At 40.4% G+C, this 23,516-nt stretch overlaps 1 protein-coding gene across 2 annotated transcripts; it reads right to left on the bottom strand.

The window, feature by feature from the left end:
- Positions 1 to 1,300: 1,300 nt before the first annotated feature.
- MS4A2 (membrane spanning 4-domains A2) lies at positions 1,301 to 15,457 on the bottom strand. Of its 2 annotated transcripts, XM_032359446.1 has the most exons (8): positions 15,199 to 15,457; positions 14,030 to 14,153; positions 13,357 to 13,491; positions 10,937 to 10,993; positions 10,253 to 10,408; positions 9,797 to 9,895; positions 8,835 to 8,948; positions 1,301 to 1,329 (listed from the first exon to the last, which is right to left on the bottom strand). In XM_032359446.1, exons 1-7 carry the CDS (start codon positions 15,258 to 15,260, stop codon positions 8,850 to 8,852), a joined length of 732 nt encoding a protein of 243 aa, XP_032215337.1. In that variant the 5' UTR covers positions 15,261 to 15,457; the 3' UTR covers positions 1,301 to 1,329; positions 8,835 to 8,849. The 2 variants fall into 2 exon arrangements, with proteins under 2 accessions (XP_032215337.1, XP_032215336.1); XM_032359445.1 differs by lacking the exon at positions 1,301 to 1,329 and having other exon boundaries at positions 8,449 to 8,948.
- Between the last annotated feature and the right edge of the window lie 8,059 nt (positions 15,458 to 23,516).

The raw sequence follows: 23,516 nt of genomic DNA, 5'->3' as shown, positions 1-23,516 counted from the left end.
TTCATTTGTCTATTGATGAACATTTGGATTGTTTCCTCCTCTTGGCTCTTGTAAATAATGCTGCAACAAGTATGGGCTTGCAAATATTTCTTCCAGATCCTGCTTTCAGTATATACCTAGGAGTGGAATTGCTGGTTCAAACGGTAGTTCCACTTTTTTTTTTTTTTTTGAGTAATGTCGATATTGTTTTCCATAGTGGCTGCACCAGTTTACATTCCCACCAACAATGTAAAAGGGTGACCTTTGTTCCACATTATTACCAACACTTACTATTTATTTTGGGTTTTTTTTTTTTTTTGGACATGGCTATCCTTTTTTTAATGTAAATTAAATTATCCAACATATAGCACATCATTAGTTTTTGATATAATGTTCAATGATTCATTAGTTGCACATAACACCCAGTGCTTATCACATCACGTGCCTTCCTTAATGCCCATCACCCAGGTACCCCATCTCCTCTCCCACCTCCCCTCTAGCAACCCTTATTTTTTTTTCCTGGAGTCAAGAGTCTCTCATGGTTTGTCTCTGATCATAATCTACTATAGGTTTTTGCTTTGAGGTTAACAATGAAGTTTACCTAAAACATCCTATAGGTAAAACGCGTCATTTAAAGCTGACAGCAACTTAACTTCAATAACAAACAAAAGCTCCACCCACTTTCTCCCCTTTATATTTTTGATGCCACAATTTCTCACCTTTAGATGGTTTATTTGTTAACAAATTATTGTGGCTATAGTTATTTTTAATATCATTTTCCTTAACCTTTATGCTATTGTTAGTTGTTAACATACTATTCTGTTACAAAATCAAGAGATTCCAAAACTGATGGCATAATGACCCTTATCAACATGTGTTGTATACTTTCATGTCCTTAACTAACTTCTTATTCCAGCCTGGATGTCTGCTTTCAGCAATTCTTGCCAGGCAGACCTAGTGGTGATGAACTCCCTCAGTTTTTTTTTCTCTGGAAAATAATCTGTATTTCAACTTCATATCTGCATATCTGAAAGATGACTTTGCCGCATACAGTATTCTTGGTAGGCAAGTTTTTTCTTCCACTTCAGGGGACCAGTAGAAACAGTGTCTCCTACTTCTCCGCCATCTTGCCCCCCCCCTTCTCCTTTCAAAACTTTGAATATGTCATTCCACTCTCTCTTGATCCGTAGGGTTTCTGCTGAGGAATCTGTTATTAGCCTAACGGTGGTTTCTTTGTAGTGTAGGCTTCCTGCTGGAGTCCTAAGAGCGGTCAGCAGGAACTAAGTCCCCTTCATGCCCTTTGGTACTGTTATCTGTCTCTTTCTTGATCTCCTCCATACTCAGGGTGGTACAGGAAAGAAAAAGTTTTCTCCAGCAGTGACCCGCACAGCTGTGGTAGCTGGGAACTCAGTCATTGCTCTCGCTTCTCCAAATGAGAGAGAAAGAAGGCCACCAACTACTTCAGCCCCATGCTCTGTCTCCTCAAGGAAGGGGCATCACTGGAAGCTCCTCTTTACCTCTCCAGTGTATTAAAACTTGGCATTTATCTTGGTTTGGTTTTGCACAGAGTGTTAGTATCTCTCCTCAGTGAGGCTGGACTTCTATTGAGGGTCTCTTGCCTGTGAATGCCCAGATGAGCCCTCTCTTGGTTTTCCCCTACTGAGGCCAAGGGACATTGTGGTCAGTTAGCAAGCAGCCCCTACCCAGATCTGTCTGCCTGACACCAGACGCACAGGTCAGCAAGACTCCTCCTGGTTCCCTTGGTGTATGGTCTGAACCCCACAGCTCCTGCAAACATACTTGTGCTCAGGGACAAATGCAGGATTATTTGCTTAAAAGGGAGAAATGGGGGGATCAGGGGACCTGGGTAGCTCAGTGGGTTAAGCCTCCAACTCTTGATCTCAGCTCAGGTCTTGATCTCACGGTTGTGAGTTTGGGCCCCACCCCGGGTTCCATGCTGGGCATGGAGCTTACATACATGCATATATACATATACACATAAATGGGACCAAGAGGGGTGATGTCTTATGCTTTATCATGCCAATGTCACTCCAATGCTCCAAGGTTTCCACATGAGGAACAAATGACCAGTCACTTGGAAGATGCCAGGACTCATTAATTCCACACCCCTCATAACCAAAAAAGGTAGTAGAGCCAAATGGAAACAACATAAATATTAAATGCAGCTGGCTTTGGTTTAAATTCCAGCTCTGGCATCTACTGGCTAAGTGACCTTGGATGAATTGTTTTTATTCTTGTATAAAGAAACAGATTTTAAAGAGAGATATTCCTTATCTCAAAGTTTGTTTTATGGATTAAAATGAACTAAGACAAGGTAGGCTTCCAGCAGAAGACCTTCCACTAGAGACCTAGTGGGAATTCAACTAACTTGAACTTTATTCTCTCTCTTATTCTCCTGCAAGAGTTTGAATTCCAGCTCAGCTTTTTAAAATTTAATCGTCGGTTTCCTGTATTACCTTCCCTGCGAGCATTACTGTTCCTCTGTGTTCTAACAGCATCTTCTGTTCACCCAAGTGAATCTTTCTTTCTTTTTCTCTCCTCCTATTTGAATATGAACTTCTGAAAGGCAGGATTCACAACACATTTCCCATCTTCTGTCTGTGAAGGAGCAAAATGTCTGGAATCCCACAGGGGATCAGCCTTTATTCTGTTTCACTGCCATATGCATAGAATCCTGTGAGATGAAATATCAGTTCATTTAAAAGTGGCAAAAATGTGGCTAGAGGCTGGAAGTGACCGTTGTCTGTCCTAAGATACTTGTCTCTGGAGAAGAAAGTACTGAAAACTGTTACACTATGTAGAAAGCCATTCCAAACGTTCTCGCACAGACTAATGGCCAGCCCTCCTTCTGCCTGCCCTAAAACTATCCCAGGGACCAAGTCTTCACAGAAGCACAGGTCAGAATCCAACCCAAAAATGTTATCTGGGGCCACCAGAGAACAAGAACAGGAAATGAGGTATTCCATCCAGGTTCCTCTGTGGCACAGCCTAACATTAGAGCCCAGAATCTCCCTTGTTTATCCATTCCTCTGTTCCTTGCGTTTTTTTCACACTGAGGCTCTTGCACTGTATTTTCCTAGAAGTTTGCTCTTAATAGGCTGATAGTATGTGTTAAGAATTTCTCATCACCCAAATTGGGATGCCTGGGTGGCTCAGTTGGTTAAGCGGCTGCCTTCGGCTCAGGTCACGATCCCAGCGTCCTGGGATCGAGTCCCACATCGGGCTCCTTGCTCGGCAGGGAGCCTGCTTCTCCTTCTGCCTCTAGCCTACCACTCTGTCTGCCTGTGCTTGCGCTCTGTATCTCTCTCTAACAAATAAATAAAAAAAAAAAATCTTAATTAAAAAAAAAAAAAAAGAATTTCTCATCACCCAAATGTTTTTAGACGTTTCCCAAAGCTCATCTGGTAGCTTGTTTCTCTAGGGCCTCTCTCCGTCTACTTCTCTACCTGTTTAGGGCAAAGACAGTGCCATCTTCTAATGTGTATTTCATGCATTTCAATTTACCTAGAACTATTCTTTGTGAAGGCTGCTAATAATTATCTTTCCTCATCCATTCCAGGGTCCCACACCCACTCTCTCCAACTAGAAATGACAAGTTAGAGGTGAATTTTGTGAAAGGCTTCTGAGAAGTTGGGACAGTGTCTCTTTTCCTAATTTCCTTGATTAAGCATCAATATTCATGAATGCAAAAATGGGTCCCATGCACCATTCCCACACTTGGCACTAGGATCTTTGAAAATATACAATGAATTTGAAATAGTTGTGTTTAATACATCCATTCAAGAAATCAGAAAAATTAACGAAGATAAAATTGCCCAAGATGAGAGAGCTGGCATCTAATACTACTACAATTTGCTTCTGAGTATATTATATTCCCAAGGTCACATTCAAAACAATCCCTTTTCTTCAATGTTATTCACCAAAACCCTGTGCAGGCATCCCAGAGAGAAGCTGTTTGGGAGACATTAATTGAGCCCACTAACAGCACAGTGAGTAGAGGTTTTCCAAGAGAGGAAAATACTCATGAAACACAGCAACTACCAATGGATATACACACTCTTACATATATAAATTCACTTCAACACTCTACATCAAGCTGAAATAATGAATGCAGTATCTTATTTTATCACTGTTTTTTTATAGGTGGACCCAAACTTCATAGAATAGGAATTATTTGGGAAGTTTTATCTCTAAGACAATTTTCAGAAAGAAACCCTTGGTTAGCTTTTGTAAGAGGAGTTTAGAACAAATATTATCGTCCCAGGTGCCTTGTTAGGCCATACATAAACTTGCATCAAATAATTCGGATCGCTGCTGCTACCCAGCCACAAACTTAATCATTGTGATTACCAAAAGCACAGAATATGGAAACAGAAACATCAGTTGGAAATCTTCCGTTGCATTTTCAAAAACTGTCTGCTCATTTTCAGACACAGAACCCGAGGTCCACAAAGGGAGAAGATTGTTCCAAGTTTATGTAAAACAGCAAATAAATTAGAGTCAGAACTTATTTGTAAAATGAGATCCACAATCACAGTTTCTTTTACACTTTATCCCACCGTTTCTTGGCAGACAAGTGCTCATACAGCTGTTTTCTGTCTAGAGGGTTATTTATGGATTGCTCCATTTGATAAAATGCTGGTCAAAAAGGAGGACTGCATAAATGGTCCTTGGTCCCGGGCATCACTGAACTGATGCTTTGATTCTCTGTTACTGTTGGTCAGACACTTATCCTCATACACAAATACAAAGACAGACAAAAAATCAACTTAAAGTATTCCAGTTTATTGCACAAATACTAGTAACTGAGAATGCACCAGGAAGATCACAAGTACACTAACAATAAATGATCATATACTGCGTCATGGGGTAGAGTAGTTAGGGAGCAAGAAATGGGGACTGGATGAACAGATGTGGTATCATTGCCTTCATGGAGAAGATGACCTTTAAGTGGAAAATGTTAAAGATAATTTGAAGCAGCACATGTATGAAGAACAGGCCAGCTGTGTGCTCTGTGTCTGTCTGAAGTAGACTTGTGACAAGAGGCTTTTCAATTAAGACAAAGATTGTGTTGCGTACCCAGGAAAGATATAGTCAACAATTTGGTTAAAATAGGAGTCGAGTGGGGGAAAGAGTGCTATTGTATGGTACTATTGTAAAGATAAACTGGATGCATTTCTAGAGGTCCTGGTAGACGAGCCGTATGAGTTTAGATGGGAATGTATATGTCACAGAAGTGATGTGGTCCAGAACGGGAATACTGCTTAGCAAGCAGCACAATGAAAGGGTGTATTTTTATGCTGCTATCAAATTTTGAGAAACATAATTTTATTTCAGAAAAATTAAAGTAGAGGGGCTCCTAGGTGGCTCAGTCAGTTAAGCATCTGCCTTCGGCTCAGGTCATGATCCCAAGGTCCTGGGTGTTGAGTTCTCTGCTAAGCAGGGAGCCTGTTTCTCCTTCTCCCTCAGTCTGCCACTCCCCCTATGTGTGCTCTCTCTTCTCCCTCTCTGTCCCTATCAAATCAAATTTATTTATTTTTAATTTATTTTCAGCATAACAGTATTCATTGTTTTTATACCACACCCAGTGCTCCATGCAATCCATGCCTTCTCTAATACCCACCACCTGGTTGCCCCAACCTCTCACCCCCCCCACCACTTAAAACCCCTCAGATTGTTTTTCAGAGTCCATAGTCTCTCATGGTTCACCTCCCCTTCCAATTTACCCCAACTCCCTTCTCCTAACTCCCCATGTCCACCATGCTATTTGTTATGCTCCACAAATAAGTGAAACCATATGATAATTGACTCTCTCTGCTTGACTTATTTCACTCAGCATAATCTCCTCCAGTCCCATCCATGTTGCTACAAAAGTTGGGTATTCGTCCTTTCTGATGGAGGCATAATACTCCATAGTGTATATGGACCACATCTTCCTTATCCATTCGTCCGTTGAAGGGCATCTTGGTTCTTTCCACAGTTTGGCAACCGTGGCCATTGCTGCTATAAACATTGGGGTACAGATGGCCCTTCTTTCACTACATCTGTATCTTTGGGGTAAATACCCAGTAGTGCAATGGCAGGGTCATAGGGAAGTTCTATTTTTAATTTCTTGAGGAATCTCCACACTGTTCTCCAAAGAGGCTGCACCAACTTGCATTCCCACCAACAGTGGAAGAGGGTTCCCCTTTCTCCACATCCTCTCCAACACATGTTGTTTCCTTTCTTGCTAAATTTTTAAAGATCTTAAAAAAAAAAAAAAAAAAGGAAAGGAAGGAAGGAAAAGATAAATGAAAGTAGCATACCATGCTACCATGCTACCATGCTTACCATGGGTAAGCCTACCAAGTGTGTGGTCATGTGATCATTTCTTTAGTCCGAGGAAGCTAATATCTTCCTGTCACTTTCTAATTTTGGCACTCTAAATACATAAAACATAATTATTTTATTAATGACTTGTGAATATTACCACAAGATGATTTTTTCAGGACTCATTTGCTTAGCCTAAGATGTAAACTAATTTTTCCTCCTCTTAATAACAAAGACAGCAACATAAGTATTTTGCTTACTTTTCTTCATAACTTGCTGCTGGTCATCTATTTTCTTAGTTCTCATATCACATACTCTCTTTTTAAATGCCTCTGTAAATGTTTTATTCACTTACTTACCACCACGCTGTGGCTTGAATTTCTCTGCGACTCTGGCATTCATTCATCATTGCAATTGGCTCTGCCCTATCTTTGTGCCTCACCTGGAGGCAGACTTCTCTCTCACCCATGCCGGGGACAAGATTTCTCTTGTAGATGTCTCTCTTGCCCAAACCAGCAGATACTGTCTCTGATGGTGAGTTATTCTCTCTTTACTGGGCCTCTCTCTACTTTGAGCTGCCTGCTGCCTTGCTGTTTCACAGTGCACTTTTCTGACTAATTCTTGTAACTTCTACCCTAGATTTGTTTTTCCTTCTTTTTTTCCCCTGTGATTATTAGTATTCGAAGGTTAACTTGGCTTCACTTTTATCTCAAAATAATTTCCTCAGAGTGTTAAATGGCTTCATTTCACGATGATCTCTCTCATAATGACGCCAAATTTCATCTTTCCCCAAACTCTGTATTGGACAATCAGGCTCACTCCATGGCATTTCTCTTTGGTCTCCTAAAAATGAAAGTCTGAGACTGAGCTTAATTTAGGTTTATCTATGTTCCTCCCTCATCAATTCATATTTCTGACTTCTTATCAGTTCTTTCGACTTTGGCAGGTGGCCTCCTTAGACCTGAGACCCAATGACAGAATGTGTTCATCAACTGGTTGCTTGTCTAACTTTATCCTTTAACTTAACTTGTTAACAAGATCTACCAATTTCTCTTTCATTCCGTGTTTTAGGTATGACCATTTCTCTCCACTCCCACTGACTCCATTTCAGCTCAAGTCTTCATTAATTTATTTTCATTTCACATTCTTCATTAAATGATCTTTCCACTTATGATTTTCCTGTTTTTACCCACCCACCTCACCAGATATTGAGTAACTTAGTGAAACTCCCCTCTGTCCATTCATCAATCTGCAAACATTATTGAACAAATTGTGTCAGTGAATGTAGTGGTGATTCAGGAAATAATACAGATTTTTATGAGACTTTGTGTCTGTGAAAAAGTATGCTATCATTAAGGGGATGTAAAAATACTTGCATGTGAAAACTAACATATATGGTAAGGTGTGTGTCTGTACGCGCGCATGTGTGTGTGCGCGCGCGTGCGTTTGTGTGTGTGTTCCCACAACAGATCCTGGCAGGTAAATTATTTCCAATATCCTGGCAGGTAAATTACTCCTAATATCTTAATCTTACAGATGATAAAAGCCAGAACAAGCAAAAAAAAATTAAATAACTTGCCACAGCACACTCTAATAAGCTATAGTCCTGGGATTCCAAAGCATTTTATAAGATGGATGATCCTTCAGCATTTCATGTTGGTTTCTCCATAGAAGATCACACATAAATAAGCAGGAAGCATCCATTGTTAAGTTGATATGATAAATATTTGTCAAAATGATTAGTACAAGCATACAGGATTCTATTCAAATCTCCATCTGACTATCCTCCTAATGCTAATTATCTGCTAGGTTGCTCTCCCACCTCCAAATTCACTTCAGAGTACTCTCTTTCTCCTCGTCTACTCTACCTCTCATCTGACCTCATGGGATACTTGGGATAAATGGGATAAATGACATTTATCAAGCACATGTGTAGCTCTTGTGAACTCTGAAAAGGACTAAGAGCCAAACATGATCAAACTGTCAAAGGTTTTTGTGGGTTTTTTTTAAGATTTTATTTATTTATTTATTAGATCAAGAGAAAGAAGGAGTGGGAGAAGGGACAGGGGGAGAGGGAGAGAGAGAATCACAAGCAGACTCCCCACTGAGCAAGAAGCCTGACATGGGACTCGATCTCACAACCCAGGAGATCATGACCTGAGCCAAAATCAAGAGTCTGACCCTTAACTCACTGAGTCACCCAGGTGTTCCAAAACTGTCAAAGTTTGACTCAGCTCTCAAACAGTCTTCCACTTATTTAGTGGGTGTTAAAAGCACACAGCTAATACTTGCTGATTACATGTTGATTTCCCACAAAAGTTCCTATGCAAGATAGCAATAGGAAACAAGAAAAGTAAGAGTCTATCACATATCCACAAATGGGCGGGGTAGGAGGAAGTTTAGGTGAACAGAAACCTCAGACAGAATATTACCATCTGGAGAATAAGTCCTAATGTAAACCTGGCAGACCATAGACAGAACTGAAATTTTTCCAATATCCCCTTAAACAAAGATCTTGGCCTATTCTGAAGACACGATTCTTATGAATCAGCTGGAGAAGAGGCCTCCACTTTGTCTTCCAACTCACTGTAAATCGGTGAATATATGTTTAATTCCTCATAAAGACGATCTTCTGCAATCTGATGAGGGAAAAATGATTTAATATCAGTCACGAGGAATTTTCTACCACTAGACGAAAAATTCATGCAACATAACTCATCTCTTTTTGCCTTTCTGAGTCTCATACTCTCCCTCATTACACCATAATTATTCCCTCCATCTCCAACAAATCAAGCCAGACTGGCTGGTCATAAATAAGTTGGCAAGGCTATTATGTGTCTGAACTTGGGTATATCTGCTATCTTATTTATCTTTGGAGGAAAGCAATCCAAAAAGTCCACCAGACTTGAATGCTTCAGGCAAGTGGACAGAAGGAGATATTGTGTATCATCTGAAGATTTGAGTAAGTGTATGCACATCAAGCATTGGTGATTCTTTGTCATACATCAAAGGTAAAATGGATGGGAAGGCAAGTGAAAATGCAGCTGGTAACTGTGAATAAGGAAGGAAAGAAAATTGAGGCTTCAGAGCTTGTAGGAAGATGAAAGCCAAGAAAAAGGAGAGAGCAAGAACAAATATAAGGGAGCTATTCTGGAAGAGAAAATAAGCCCAGATACCTGAATGTTTCCATCATATGCTACCTGCATATTTGTCTCTCATGCTCAACATACTTAGAAGCATATCTGCAATTTCTAAAAGTATGAAGATTCCACTTTCCTAATCCTCAGTCACGGGGCTATACTATGAGATTTATGCTCTTACGAGAGGAAAATGTGATTTAAAAGAGATCTGGAAATCAAAATACTGAAACATGGACAAAAAATTTTCTAGAAGAAATGTTGTAGGAAATCCAAGCCATATTTTTAAGTGATGAAGCTTAAATTCTTCAGCTTGTCATTCAGGATTGAGTAATCAGGCCTCTACCTACCTTGTTTCCTTGGACTATTTCTCCAACCCCATAGATTATGAGGGACACGGCACTACAAAATCCCAGAATGGTGAGAAACAGGATCATTGCCACAATTTCCTGTTGAACAATAACCAAGACAAGTAGAGTCACAAGACAGGTACCCCGAAAGTGGGCTCCTTTATAGCAGCCCCGATTTCATCACCATTTTATCACAAACCACCACCCCCTGACGTGATCAGTCCCAGTGAAGTGACACACACATGGGAAAGCCACAAAATGGTTCAATGCAGGTGACTCCAATGTCACAGGATACAGCAGGAGAGGGGGCGGCAGCCAGCATCTCTGTGCATGAACATCCAGAATAGCACATTATGGGAGAGAGGTTATAGCAAAGGACAATGTTCACAGAAAAGGAAAAGAGGGATCTCACTTAGAGTGGGACCCAGATCTTAGCTCCCCACAAGTAATACATACAGTGGAAAAACAAGCCATAAAGCAGAAGTCCTCTCCGTAAACTTCCTGGCAGTTGTAGATAAAAGCAGAGCTCTTCTTCAGATTGACCGTCAGGATGAAGATTCCTATTCCGGCAGCTACGCTGCTGACAGTGTTGGCCCACAGGGTTCCCCACACCTGATGGCAAAGGACAGCACTCAGACCTGAGCCTCCATCTGCCCATGCATTCAGTAGGCCTGTCTGCATTTTTAGAGCTGGGTTGCCCACAATTAAAAACTTGCGTTGGATCAAAATGTAAATTAAAAAAGAAAATCTTGGAAATATACTCATTGTTTAATAAGGATCTGTAACCTTCTTCCCAAGACTGTGTTTAGAAAAGACCACATGGACACACATCATCTCTCCTCAAGCAATCTCCTTAATTAGAAACAAGTCACATATCTGATCAGATGATTGTACTTAACAAGGACAAGTTCCGGTGTAAGGATATTTTTTAATCAAGTGCCAAGGTAGTTATACTCTATTGTCTTCTAAAACAGACAACTGATATTTTACTGATTATTTTTTAATGATTATATCCAACACAAGGATCGGGGTGGGGGGGGAAACCACATATCCATGTTCACTCATAATATGGGAGATGATGACACGTCTTCCATCTTTCTTGTCTTCTCAAGGATGGATAAAGACAGCATGGTAACTCACCAGACAGGTAGTGTGTTTCTTTTCAGACATAATTGGCAAAAATCCAGAAATAGCAAACTGTACAAAAGGAAATGGGGGAAAGCCCAGTGAGTCTTAGACATTTATTTCCCCTCCAGCCCCATCCTCCAAATATGACGTAAAGTTGTGGGTACTCTATAATAACTTTTTAAAAAAGATTTTATTTATTTATTTGACAGAGAGATAGAGAGAGAGCACAAGTAAGCAGAGCGGCAGGCAGAGGGAGAGAGAGAAGCAGGCTCTCCGCTGAGCAGAGAGCCCGATGCGAGGCTCAATCCCAGGACCCTGGAATCATGACCTGAGCCAAAGGCAGCTGCTTAACCAACAGAGCCACCCAGGTGCCCCATGTGGGTACTCTATAAAGCTATATACTAATATTCCCCCAGAAGCTCATTATATTCTTTTTCTTGTTTCCTATAGAGCACTTCTCAATATTAAATGTGCACGCGAATCATGTGATGACCTTGTTAAAATACAGATTCTGTTTTTTTAATTGAAGTGTAGTTGACACACAATGTTACATTAGTTTCAGGTGTATCACATAGTGATTCCACAGCTCCATCCATTATGCCATGCTCACCACATGTAGCGTGTAGCTGCCAACTGTCACCATATAACACTCTTAGAACACCACTGACTATATTCCCTGGACTGTGCCTTTTATCATTGTAACTTACTTATTGTATGATGGAAAGCCTGTATCTCCCACCCCCTCACCCATTTTGCCCATCCCCCCAATCTCTTCCCTTTTGGCAACCACCAGCTTGTTCTCTGTATTTATGTATTTCTCAAAAGGCAGACTTTTATTTAATTGGTCCTGGAGGTTTCTTGAGTTTCTTCATTTCTACCAGCCTCCCCGGTGAGGCTGACCCTGACAATCCATCGTTACTTTCAGAGTAGCAAGGTCCTGCAGACCTGCTACATGACTATTATGGAATGACTCTAATTTGTTGTAATTATTTGTTTGTATGAGCATCCTGTGTGTTAGAGTGTAGTTCCTTTGGGGAAGAAATGTGTGTTTGTGGCATGTAGTTCTCAAGTCTAACATATGTCATATAGACATATAGTAATTACAAAATGTACATGGGAGAAGATTCATTGAAAATGTAAATCAACAGCACAAGTTCAAAACAATTTCAAAGCTTAAATTTCAAAATTTCATGTACGATGGGTTGAGAGACACCTAATAAGCTAAGCATACAGAATGAAGGACAGTAGAGGGAAGGGTTAAATAAAATACGGCAGGGGCACCTGGGTGGCTCAGTGGGTTAAGTCTCTGCCTTCAGCTCAGGTCATGATCTCAGGGTCCTGGGATTGAGCCCCACATCGGGCTCGCTGTTCAGCAGGGAATCTACTCCCCCCTCTCTTTCTGCCTGCCTCTATTCCTACTTATGATCTCTCTTTCTCTGTGTCAAATAAATAAATAAAATCTTTTAAAAAAATAAAAAATAAGAAAAAATAAAATACGGCAGAAGTTCAAGGAGAGTTGTGAACAGGTAGGTGACCTGATAATTCCTAAGTATTTAGCAGAGTGCCAAGGGAATGCAATATTTCTTAGAGTTAAAGTATGTCCTTGTGGATGAAATGTCGATAAAAAAACCAGCATGGACTAATTAAAAATAATTATGCTGAGTGAAGGAAGCTAGAGTGTAGAGAGAATACGCTGTGTAATTCTCTTTATATAAAATCCTAGAAAATCCAAACTAATCTAAAGTGACAGAAAGCAGATCAGTGTCTGCTTAAGGATGGAAAGTCAAGAAATAGAGGGAGGGATTACTAAGGGGTGTGAGGAAGCTTTTGGAGGTGAGGGATATGTTCATTATATTGATGTGATAATATTATCACATGTGTATACAGGTGTCAAAATGTATCCAACTGTAGACTTCAAATATGTGCAATTGATTGCATGTCATTTATACATCAATAAAGCTGTATATTTTTGTGATCTCACTGAATCATCTAGTTTAGAAACAGTACAATTATTAAAGGAGATACAACAAGAAAGCACCTAAATGAGTTGCTAGGACGTAGTAGCAGTTCATCAGATGTGTTTGACCTTGTTTGACCTTGTTCTCCCCACCTCCTCAGTCTCTTCCCCCTGCCTTCATGAAGATAACTTGATGGATAAGTAGTGTTAGGGATATTTTTCTGGAATTGGATCCTGAAAGTTTAGATTCATTTTTTATTAGTTAAATGTCCCTTGGGTAATTCATTTAACTTTTATCAATCTCAGGTTTCTCGTCCTACAGAAGTGTGCTAACATGTTTAACCCAAGCGTTTTGCAAACTACTATATGTGTATACACTTTAAATACTGGAATAAATTGTTGGTTGAACCTGACCTAGACAAGAGAAAAGCTATGTGCAGTGTTATTTCAGAAGCAAATGTAGATATTTACTCACAAACACGGCTCCCCAGAATGGGTAGCCTGCTTTAAATGATGAAAAAACATCTTCCTTAAGTTCTGAAATATTGATCACGGAGCAGACAATTGTTCCAAAACAAAGACATATCAAGCCAACCAGAATTTGTGTTACCTGTAAAAAATGCATATGTTTTGTAGACTAAGAAGGATTTCTCCAAGACTCCCTTAACACATTCACATTCCTTATGATTGAAGCCCAAACATGAGAAATTGCTTTGGTGTTTCAGGAAATCCTGAGACAGAATTCAAATGCAATATTTTCCAGTACCATCAGGTTGCTCTAAGGGTGGATTCAGGCATGACCTAAATGCAGGCATGGCCAATCATTTCTCATGTACCTTTATTTACATAGTCATGGTGGACATCAATAATTGTTCTTTCCATTGAAGTGTAGACAAAAATTATTAATTGGATATTAATGATATTAATCTACCAGCAACTGACCAGAGTTGGCAGATCCTACTGGCCATTCTTATCCTAGTCTTCATGAAGAAATGCTTCTCTCTACTCAACTGGGCCCAATGTCACCTCTTCACCTACCAGGTTTCTTATGCCTCATGAATCCAAGTGGGGAAACCGTGTTCATGCACGCAACTACTCTTTCCTAGAGCCAGTCCTACTCTGGTTAAGGTCGAAAGATGCTCACTCACCCCCAGAAACTCCAGTTCCCTCTTCAAAAATATCAGCCATGTGTGGCATGGTGGGGATGAGGCAGTCTTCTGTAGTGAGGGGTTTTCATGGAGAGATACTTCTGAAAGCTCAATTTCAGGTGCACTATGAAGTTTAAACAGAAATTCAGCCATGAGAAAATTCTCTCTCTCTGTGAAAAGTTATCAACTGACAGAAAAGGAGGATTTTGATTGTATATTTTTTTCAAAAACAATCTTGTAATTAAAATATTCATTGAAATGTGTAAGAAGCTGAGGCTCAGGGGGTCCAAAATGGTGGCCAAAATCACTGTCTAGCCAGTGATGAGATGAACAAAATGGAACAGAAAAGGAATCAAGTCCTAATCCAGGGTTACTACACCAAGTTCTTTCCCAGGGATCTATGCTAATGAGTAAAAATAAAAACAGGCACGTTTACCCATGTGTCTCTCAGTATTTTTAACACAGAAATGTACCTGAATATATTTTGTCAAAGACACATTCACAGTCAACTTCCTGTGCACAGGAACAGCTCTGACGGGTTAGTTCAATCTCTCTTCCCTCTTTCATCCTCAGATGAGGCTAATTGCAAATACTGTCCCTTCTAAAACTTTGGAATATACTCAATATTTTGCAGTGATAGTTAATCCAATATTGAGAATCCAATATTGATTCTCAAACCTCTCCTAAAAACTTTAAAAGGAAAGTCTTAATAACATGTTCATCTTCAGTATGCAGAGGAAAACAGAATCATGCTCCTCTACCAGCCTCACTCATGAATGCTTCCCTCTAAACAGTGGGACAGGATCCCCTTAGCCTGAGGTTCATAAAGAGTAACCAGTAAGGAGTCCTAGGTCATGTTGAAAAGTTTCCCTTAACATACATCAGTTGCTGAGGCAAGAAATCTCAACTGATAGTACGAACTCTCCTACCTCAATCCCAGAAAATGAGCCCCTGCTGCGAGAAAACTTATTTCCAGTTCACAAGCTATGTTTCAACTTCCTCATCACCCCGAGAGAACTACTGGCAAAGTATAGCAACATGTTTCCTTGTAGTCCATATGTTAATTCAACCAGCTGGGTCTGTGCCTACATCCAGGAACTGGCATCTCCCCAGCACCGTGACTGTCTCTGGCCCACTGGGAATAGGAAAAAAGAGTAGCTTGTACTTACCTGGAGGGCCCTTGTGGGTTTGGGAGAGCAAGACCTGCTCGGCCACTATTTTCTGGGTCCATCTTTTCATTAGCTGAACTGTCCGCTGGTGAGGAACGTGGTTACAATGAGCCTCAGGGGCCTTCCTCCTACAGAGGGCTCCAGACGGATAGTCAGCATGGGTTGGCTAATGATACTGATGACTATCTTTACACTCAAGACATTTGTCAGATAAGATTCCCAGCTGATTAAGAGCAATAGGGTTTTTCATTTGTTTGTTAGAATAAAGAAAAAAATTAAGGGACTGAACATTTGAGAGTCCTGGAGAATGAATCTGCCTGAGACCAGCACCATTTACAGAACCAACTAAGGAAAGAGTTTACTGGAGACTGAGAAGGTGAGAGAGAATGGCAGAACAGAGAGAGATGTTCTTCCCTTCTGGAGCTTTCTCTCCTTGGCCATTTCTGTGCCAGAACTTTACCCAAGGTACCTTTGAAAAGCCTGTCTTCCCTGTTTAAGGCATAGGTAGCTTCACACATCATCTAAGGCTGACGCATGCTCACAAGTGTGTCTTAGCCTCTGAATCTCTGGATTTGCCTCTGAATCCGATATTTGTTGTCTTTCTCTCTCTTCCTGTCTTTTGGGCATGACTCATATAGCTCTGTGCAGCAGATGGGCTCTGAGACTGGACAGGAAGAATGCTCTGGGCCACTCCTGATAGGGTGTGGGAGCTAAGTGTTCATCCAAAACATTCTCTGGGATGCTAAACATTAGACTGACTCTCTGCTCTTTTGATTTTTTTGAGGGCAAGGATGCAGCCATGAAGCCCTGAGGGGCATGAACTTGATAAGCATTCCACGAGTAGATGGAGCAATGTATCTAAATTAGGGTCAGAGCTTAACTGATGTGTTCATCATAAGAGCTAACTAGCTAAACAAATAAATACGTGGTAAAATGAATCACAGATGTGGGATTCTTTTATTTCAGATTAATTATTGACATAACCCTAAGTGGCTCTTCCTTAAACTGTAAGATACTCCAGATTGCCCCTCTAGTCACCTGTATTGTCTCTCTGGGATGTGATGAAACTTCTTCTCATTCTCCAGGAAACTAAGGTATGCTTATGAATAGAGGACATTAAAAGATATATGAGCATACCTTTCATGACAAAAATAAATGAAGCCATGCACCATCTTCCCACGGTGTCTTTGGGAACTTGCGGACTGAACCAATGTGTTACTGAGATTAAGGAATAAAACTTCTTTATGTACACATTCATCCAAAAAGGAGTTTGGGCTCTAGGTCAGGCATTGCTCTGTCACTGATGTCACTATGTCACCACCACACAGAGGTGGATACCATGGTATCAGCCCTTGTCCTGACTGCTCTCACAGGCTGTAAGAGTAGGTCACAGATAAATGAGTTCATGTTACTAGTATGCCAGATGTTACTGGAACACATAGGAGGATGAAACAATTCTACCTGCCAAGGGGTGTGCAGAATTCAAGGAAAACCTTTCCCTAAGAAAATACCGTGGAAGCCAGGACTTAAAAATCATGCCCTCAGAAGTTTTCATCTGCAGAATGAGACCACATCTGCTGGCAAAAGTCCTAAAGAAATGCCTGTTGGTGGTGTTTTCTGGGAGCACGTAAGAGTGCATTATGTGTGCAGCAAATAATTAGTAGTCAGGCTTAAGGTTTAGACAGGAAACAAATTGTGGACGGTCTTTGGTATTTGGACATGATATTATTTTTCTTGTTTTGTTTTGTTTTTTAAATTTTTTTTTTAATTTCTTTTCCGTGTTCCAGAATTCATTGTTTATGCACCACACCCAGTGCTCCATGCAATACGTGCCCTCCATAATACCCACCACCAGGTTCACCCAACCTCCCACCCCCCTCACCTTCCCAAAACCCTCAGATTGTTTTTCAGAGTCCACAGTCTCTCATGTTTTGTCTCCCTGTACAATCTCCCCCAACTCCCTTCTCCTCTCGATCTCCTCATGTCCTCTGTGTTATTCCTTATGCTCCACAAATAAGTGAAACCATATGATAATTGACTCTCTCTGCTTGACTTATTTCACTCAGCATAAACTCTTCCAGTCCTGTCCATGTTGATACAAAAGTTGGGTATTCATCCTTTCTCATGGAGGCATAATGATACTGTTTCGTGAGAATTTTCAATAGAGACTTGCAAAATGCAAACCAGAAACTAAAACCTATCTTCTGCCCCCCCACTTGCTTCATACCCTGGTTTCACCAGCACGTTCTTCTATTCCTCTGGAGATGCTTACCCAATCCTGTCCCCACATCTGAGTCCTTAGAACATGCAGTGCTGTCTTTTGCGATTGTGAACATTGAAAAATATGCCAATATGACTTTTTTTTTTTTTTTTGGTGGAGGCAAGATTATCAAGATGAGGTTTAATTATGCCTCTGTCTGAAAGAAAGAGATACTAGAGGGATCATTTCCTGCACTGCAGGGTGTGTGTAACATCCCGGCAGAACATTTGCACATGCTTTCTGATGAGGGAGCAAGAGGCTGGCTGAAGACAAAGCAAAAGCTGGTGCCTTGCATCCCCCCCCTTTCATCCGCTCCCCTCCATATGTGTAGCATTCCACAGGCACCTCTGACTGCCCTAAAAGAAGAACAAATGCTTATCTTGCAGAGATCACAGTCCTGCAAGGTAGGAGTCTCCTTTGGTTTGCAAATGTCCTTGAGATTTAGAACAAAGAAGTTACCTTATCAATAGCCCTAATGTCACCCTCCCCTCCATGAGAAACGGAAGGAGGCGGAGGTAGAAGGAAAAGTAAATAAAGTTAAATTTCTTCTAAACCTAAATCTTATTAACAAGGATGCTTGATAGCAGGAATGGAACATTCCACCAGACTTCCAATTGTCTTTACTCGATAACAACTAAGCCTTCAATATCCTGATAGTATTCTTTGCCCCAATAGCCCTTCTGAACACCCCTTTGTCCTCACCTACCCAACCGTGGGGTATATAACATGCCCACCTTCACAACCCGGGGCAGCAGCATCTCTGCCTGCCCACGGGCCCTGTCCCCGTGCTTTAATAAACCACCATTTTGCACCAATGACGTCTTAAGAATTCTTTCTTTAGTCGTCGGCTCCGAACCTCCTCACCCCACCGAACCTGACTTAAGTTCTGGGACTTCATCACTTTCCACGAGCATTTTTTTTTCTCAGTACACACTGGACTTACTCTTTCACACTCAGAAGAGATGTCCTTTCAGATCCCACCTCAACAATTGTCTTCTCCAACTGAATGCTCAATTTACTTAAAATAAATATGCACCAATTTTCATTTTACAAATGGGAAGATGATATTCCTCATATTTTCTGATACTCCCAAAGGAATCATTACAGCTTTGTTCTCTCTGTCTCTCTCTCTCTCTGTGTCCTTTTGTCTCTCTCTTTAAGAGGCCCAGAAAGGCCAAAAGGGACACAAACACCAAGGTTCCATGGGAAGTTGGGTTATAAAAAAGAAGGAAATAAGAAAACATTGTTCAGAACACAGAACTGGTGGATCTAAAAGCGAAAGCCATTGTCTCTTCATTTACATGACTTAAGAAATGCAAAGAGAAAGATTTACACAGACAACCCAGGTGCTTAAAAAATCTTCAACCCTTTCCTGAAATTGGAGCCGATCTGCCTGCCATTGCTGCTTCTGGGCCACTCAACTGCCAAGGTCCTGCACGTGTCTGTTCTCTATCTGCTCCCACCCCTTCTAGCTCCCAAAATGGCAATTTCACAGGAAAAGTTATGTGTCTAATGTATTTGTTCTCTTGTGACCAAAAACTTCTGCTTAGTGTGAGGTTGTGGCAATTTCTCACTGGCTGCAAGCAGTGGTTGGTGCATGGTTGCAGGAACTGGGAGAGATCTTTAGTCCTTTTCTTAAAGGCAGGAGATAAAATTCTTGGGTGATGGACTCTCTGCTAGGCAGGGAGCCTGCCTCCCTTCCCCTCTCTCTGCCTTTCTCTCTGCCTACTTGTGATCTCTCTCTCTCTGTCAAATTAATAAATAAAATCTTAAAAAATATATATATTCTTGGTCGAAAATACTCTCCCTTGCTAAGTTCATCATCTTCCTTCCTGCGGCAATGCCCGCTGTGGGGAATGGTATGTGTGCAAAAGCGCCCCCTGTAGGGTTCCCTAGTTCCATTTCGATTTGCCCATGAGAGGGGTAGAACACACTCTCCAGTTACATGCTGAGGTAGGGTATCTGGGAGATAGAGTTTTTGTGGTTTTGCTGGCCTGAACATTTTATTTTTACACCCCCCATATTTGATTGAATTCTAGAGAAGTATGGCATTTGAACTGGAAAATATTCTTTTACTCAGAGTCATTCACTCTCTTTTCTTCTGGCATCTAGAGTTCATTTTGGCAATTCCAATGTAATTTTACAATTATTTACAAAATTACAAATATTTGTATGTGTCATGTATTTTCTCTCTAGACGTCTTTATAATCTCTCTCAATCCATAAAGGTAAAAATACATGATGTTTATATTTAATGTAAATTTTATGCAATAATTCTACTGGATAGTCAGTAGCGTTTTCAAACTAGAGACCCACCCATGTACTATGTTCTAAAAAAATTGCCCATGTATTCTTTATGATACCTTCCTCATATTAAAAAAATCTTACTAGGATCTCTTACTAGGGAGATGGCAGACATCCAAAATTTGTCTCTATTTTCATGTCCTTCTCACATATGCAATACACTCATTCCAGCCCAATGCCCCTAATTCATTCCAGCATCAGCCCAAAGTCTAAGTCCCGAGTTTTATCTAAGTATCACCTGCATCAGATATGGGTGAGACAATTCATCCAGAAGGGAATGCTTGTATAGATGACTCAAATTCATCTTTAACCATTGATCAAAATTGTGACTATTTATGTAACCCTTTGTCTGGTTGGGGTTTTATTTTACACATTTCACTTCATTTATTATTGTTCCATGAAAATAGGGACAAAATGATTCCACAAGTTGCACTTTTATCTCTGAATTTTTAACAGAAGGACAAAGCATGTGGTAGAAACTCAATACTGAAGAAGTGAATGAATGAATAGATGAATCATTCATTAGGGAGGAAAGGGAACATTTCCCCCTTTACTCTTAGTTCTTTGGGCTGGTCTACTAATTAAAGTGAATTATGGGAGAAAAATTAATTTTGTTATGTACTATGTGGAATCCACACAAACACATGAAATTCCAAAGGGAAATAAAACTGGGCATGTATGTCAACCTAAACGAAGGAGAAGGGGTAAGTGTCTGGGACTTCAAAGGGACGGGAAGCAATTCACAGGAAGATGACAGAAAATGTTTGGTAAGCAAGTGTTTGTTGGGACATGCAGAAACAATGGAGCATAGGAGTTTCAACAGACTTTGCTAGGTCTCTCCGAGCCTCCTGCACCTGGTTCACATCATACTGTAGTTCTTTATGATGGTAGCTCTCCTTCGGGAGGATGTTCTCTATTGAAATTCTTTTAGGCAGTTAGCAGAAAGGTCAAAGTTTCTTCTGGGTCTTTTGGGCCTTGGTTTTTTTCAGCTCAAAATCATCTGCATGCCAAAATGGCACATCATGGCCCAACACCCTCTGGACCCCTATAATTCCCACTATTCTAAACCCAACAGTGAACCACTGCCCTGACCCCAGTCTAACCCAAAATAAAACCCAGGCTTAACTGAAGGAATTTCACAAGACACAGTGGAAAAAAGATGAGCAGAAGTACTTTACAACCTATAGAAAAATCATTTAAAATTTTTGAGTTTTGGGGTGCCTGGTTAAGTATCTGCCCTTGGCTCAGGTCATGATCCCAGGACCCTGGGACCAACCCCCATGATGGGAGCCTGCTTCTCCTTCTCACCCCTGCTCATGCTCTCTGTCTCTGTCTCTGTCTCTCTCTCTCTCTCAAATAAATAAAATATTTTCCTGAGCTGAGGTTTTATTATTGCAAAGCTGTGCTACTTTCTCCAGGTCACAGGAGGAAAGCCTGAGTCAGACAGAGTCTAAACTAAGGACCATATAAATGATCTTACAGCAAGTCAAAGATGGAATGTGACTTCCTGAAAGAGAAGAATTCCCCCATATCCTTTATTTTCCCTCAAAGCTAAAAAGAAGGAGGGAAAGGAAAGGAAAGAGGAAAGGGAAAGAAGAGGAAAAAAGAAAAAAGTCAACCAGGATAACTGTGGGACTCAGGATGTGATGCAGACTGTGAAAAATGAATTAAACCTTAGTAGAAACACACGGAAACCTCACTGGAAGAGGAGGGAGTTAAATGAAGCTGACCTAAGTGGCTGACAAACAGCTTCTCCGACTGCAGACCACAGACAAAAGACAAAGGGAGCTGTACATCAGTGCCGTACTCGTGTTGGTAAATTTAGTATTACCTAATACTGGCGAGCAATTCTGAAACAACTTTACAAGTATGCTAAGGTTAAACAAACACACAAATAAATGTTGGATAATCATTGCCAGATTTCCTACATGTTATAAACAAGGTTTATATATAAACAGGTTATTAACAAGCAGGGCGGGGCTGCTGCTAGAATGAAGCCTGTGGGGCTAGATTTGAGTAGAAGAGATGAGTATGAACTCATGTATCCTTTAACATATGTGCAGATAACAGGTACAGCAATAAATATAAACATGTGTGCACACAGGTTAGTGTTTTATGTATATTTCTTCACCTTGTCCACTGAGGGGGTCTAAAACAGTGACTTTCGTAGCAATAAGCATATCTAACCCCATATTAGGTTTTTTAAAACATAATTTCCCTCCAAAAAGAAACCAGGTCTCCCTATAGAAATGGAAATTCTATGTCTGCAACAGGGAAATGAACCTGGAGTATCTTCTGGTTCTAGAAAACAGCAAAGTGCTAAAAAAGAAAGGGAACATTGGGAGCATGTCAAAACTACACAGAAGTCAGCTCAGCTCTCAACAGCAAAAACTGGAACAATATGTGTCATAACACAAAGAGTAATATAAATATGTATTAGTCCAGACAGATATAAATAAGGGATTTAATGAAGAAAGAAATGAGAGAAAAGGGACAAATCTTCTTTGCAGAATTCAAATAATAAAGGAAGAAGAAATGAGGGACATAGAAAATCAACCTTTGAATGACACAGAAGTAATTGCTGCAAGAAAATTCTATATGTGAATGATAAAATTAATGAGTGAAACTTTAAGGAGAAATAGGATATTTATATAGCCTCAAAATGTCTTTTCTAAAATATTTATTACAATGGTGGTTTTAATGAATGCCTGCCTTTGTTTTGATAGCCCTTTCTCCAGGAGGTGGAGCTCATTTCTCTTCCCCATGAATGTAAACTAGACATTAATTCACTTCTAATGATTGGAGGATGGAAGAGAAAAAATAGCAACTTTTCAGTGAAGACATCTAAAAGATGTTGGGGAGGAAAAATTTTATTCTTCCCTTCAAAGTTTCCTTCAGCTGGTCCAAGAATTAAATTGACATGAGACAGATTAAACGGAGAAAATAAAATTTAATTTCTTATGTATGAGAGTTCCACATATATAAGAGGCACAAAGACAAAAAAGGTAAAATGAAGTCTGAGTTAAGGAATGGGAAGGGATCTGGGCCTTCAAAGAAGGGGAGGGAAAATCACGGGGCAATAAGAAGAAAGGTACATGTTTGGTAACTGGATGTTTGTCCTGCCACACAGATGGGTCACTCATATAAAATTTATCTTTGGTGGAGTGCCTGGGTAGCTCAGTTGGTTGAACGTGTGACTCTTGATTTCAGCTCTGGTCATGATCTCAGAGTCATAAGATGGGGCCCCATGTCACGCTCCACAATCAGTGGGGAGTCTGCTTGAGATTCTCTCTTTCCATCTCTTTCTGTCCCTCCCCTGCTTGTGCATGCCCTTTCTCTCTTTTTCAAATAAATAGATAAATCTTTTTAAAAAATTTTGTCTCTGGCAATAACTCTTATTCTTGGAAAGATCTCCAGTTTAGATCCCCCTAGGTAGTTAAGGGAGGGACAAAGTTTCTCTTGAGCCCACAGAGTCTTGATTGCCTTCAGCTCAAAACAGTCTACAAACTAGAGAGGCACATCTTGGGGAGACTTTAACCAAGTAATCATGGTTTACTACACCAATGACGCCATATTGATATCATGAGTATACTGGGTGTCCTTTCATGATGTGATGAGAAAGGTACTTCAACTGTATGAAAGTCTTCCTCCAAAACCATAAATCTATTTGAATCATGGCATAATATTATCACACTGAGAAGACATTCCACAAAATACCAGAACAGTGTTTTTCAAAAATGTCAAAGTCATGGAAA

This window comes from Mustela erminea, chromosome 9, assembly GCF_009829155.1.
Source record: "Mustela erminea isolate mMusErm1 chromosome 9, mMusErm1.Pri, whole genome shotgun sequence".
Classification (NCBI taxonomy): Eukaryota; Metazoa; Chordata; class Mammalia; order Carnivora; family Mustelidae; genus Mustela; species Mustela erminea.
Note: the sequence above shows the minus strand (reverse complement) of the source record. Positions and strands in the feature narration are given on the sequence as shown.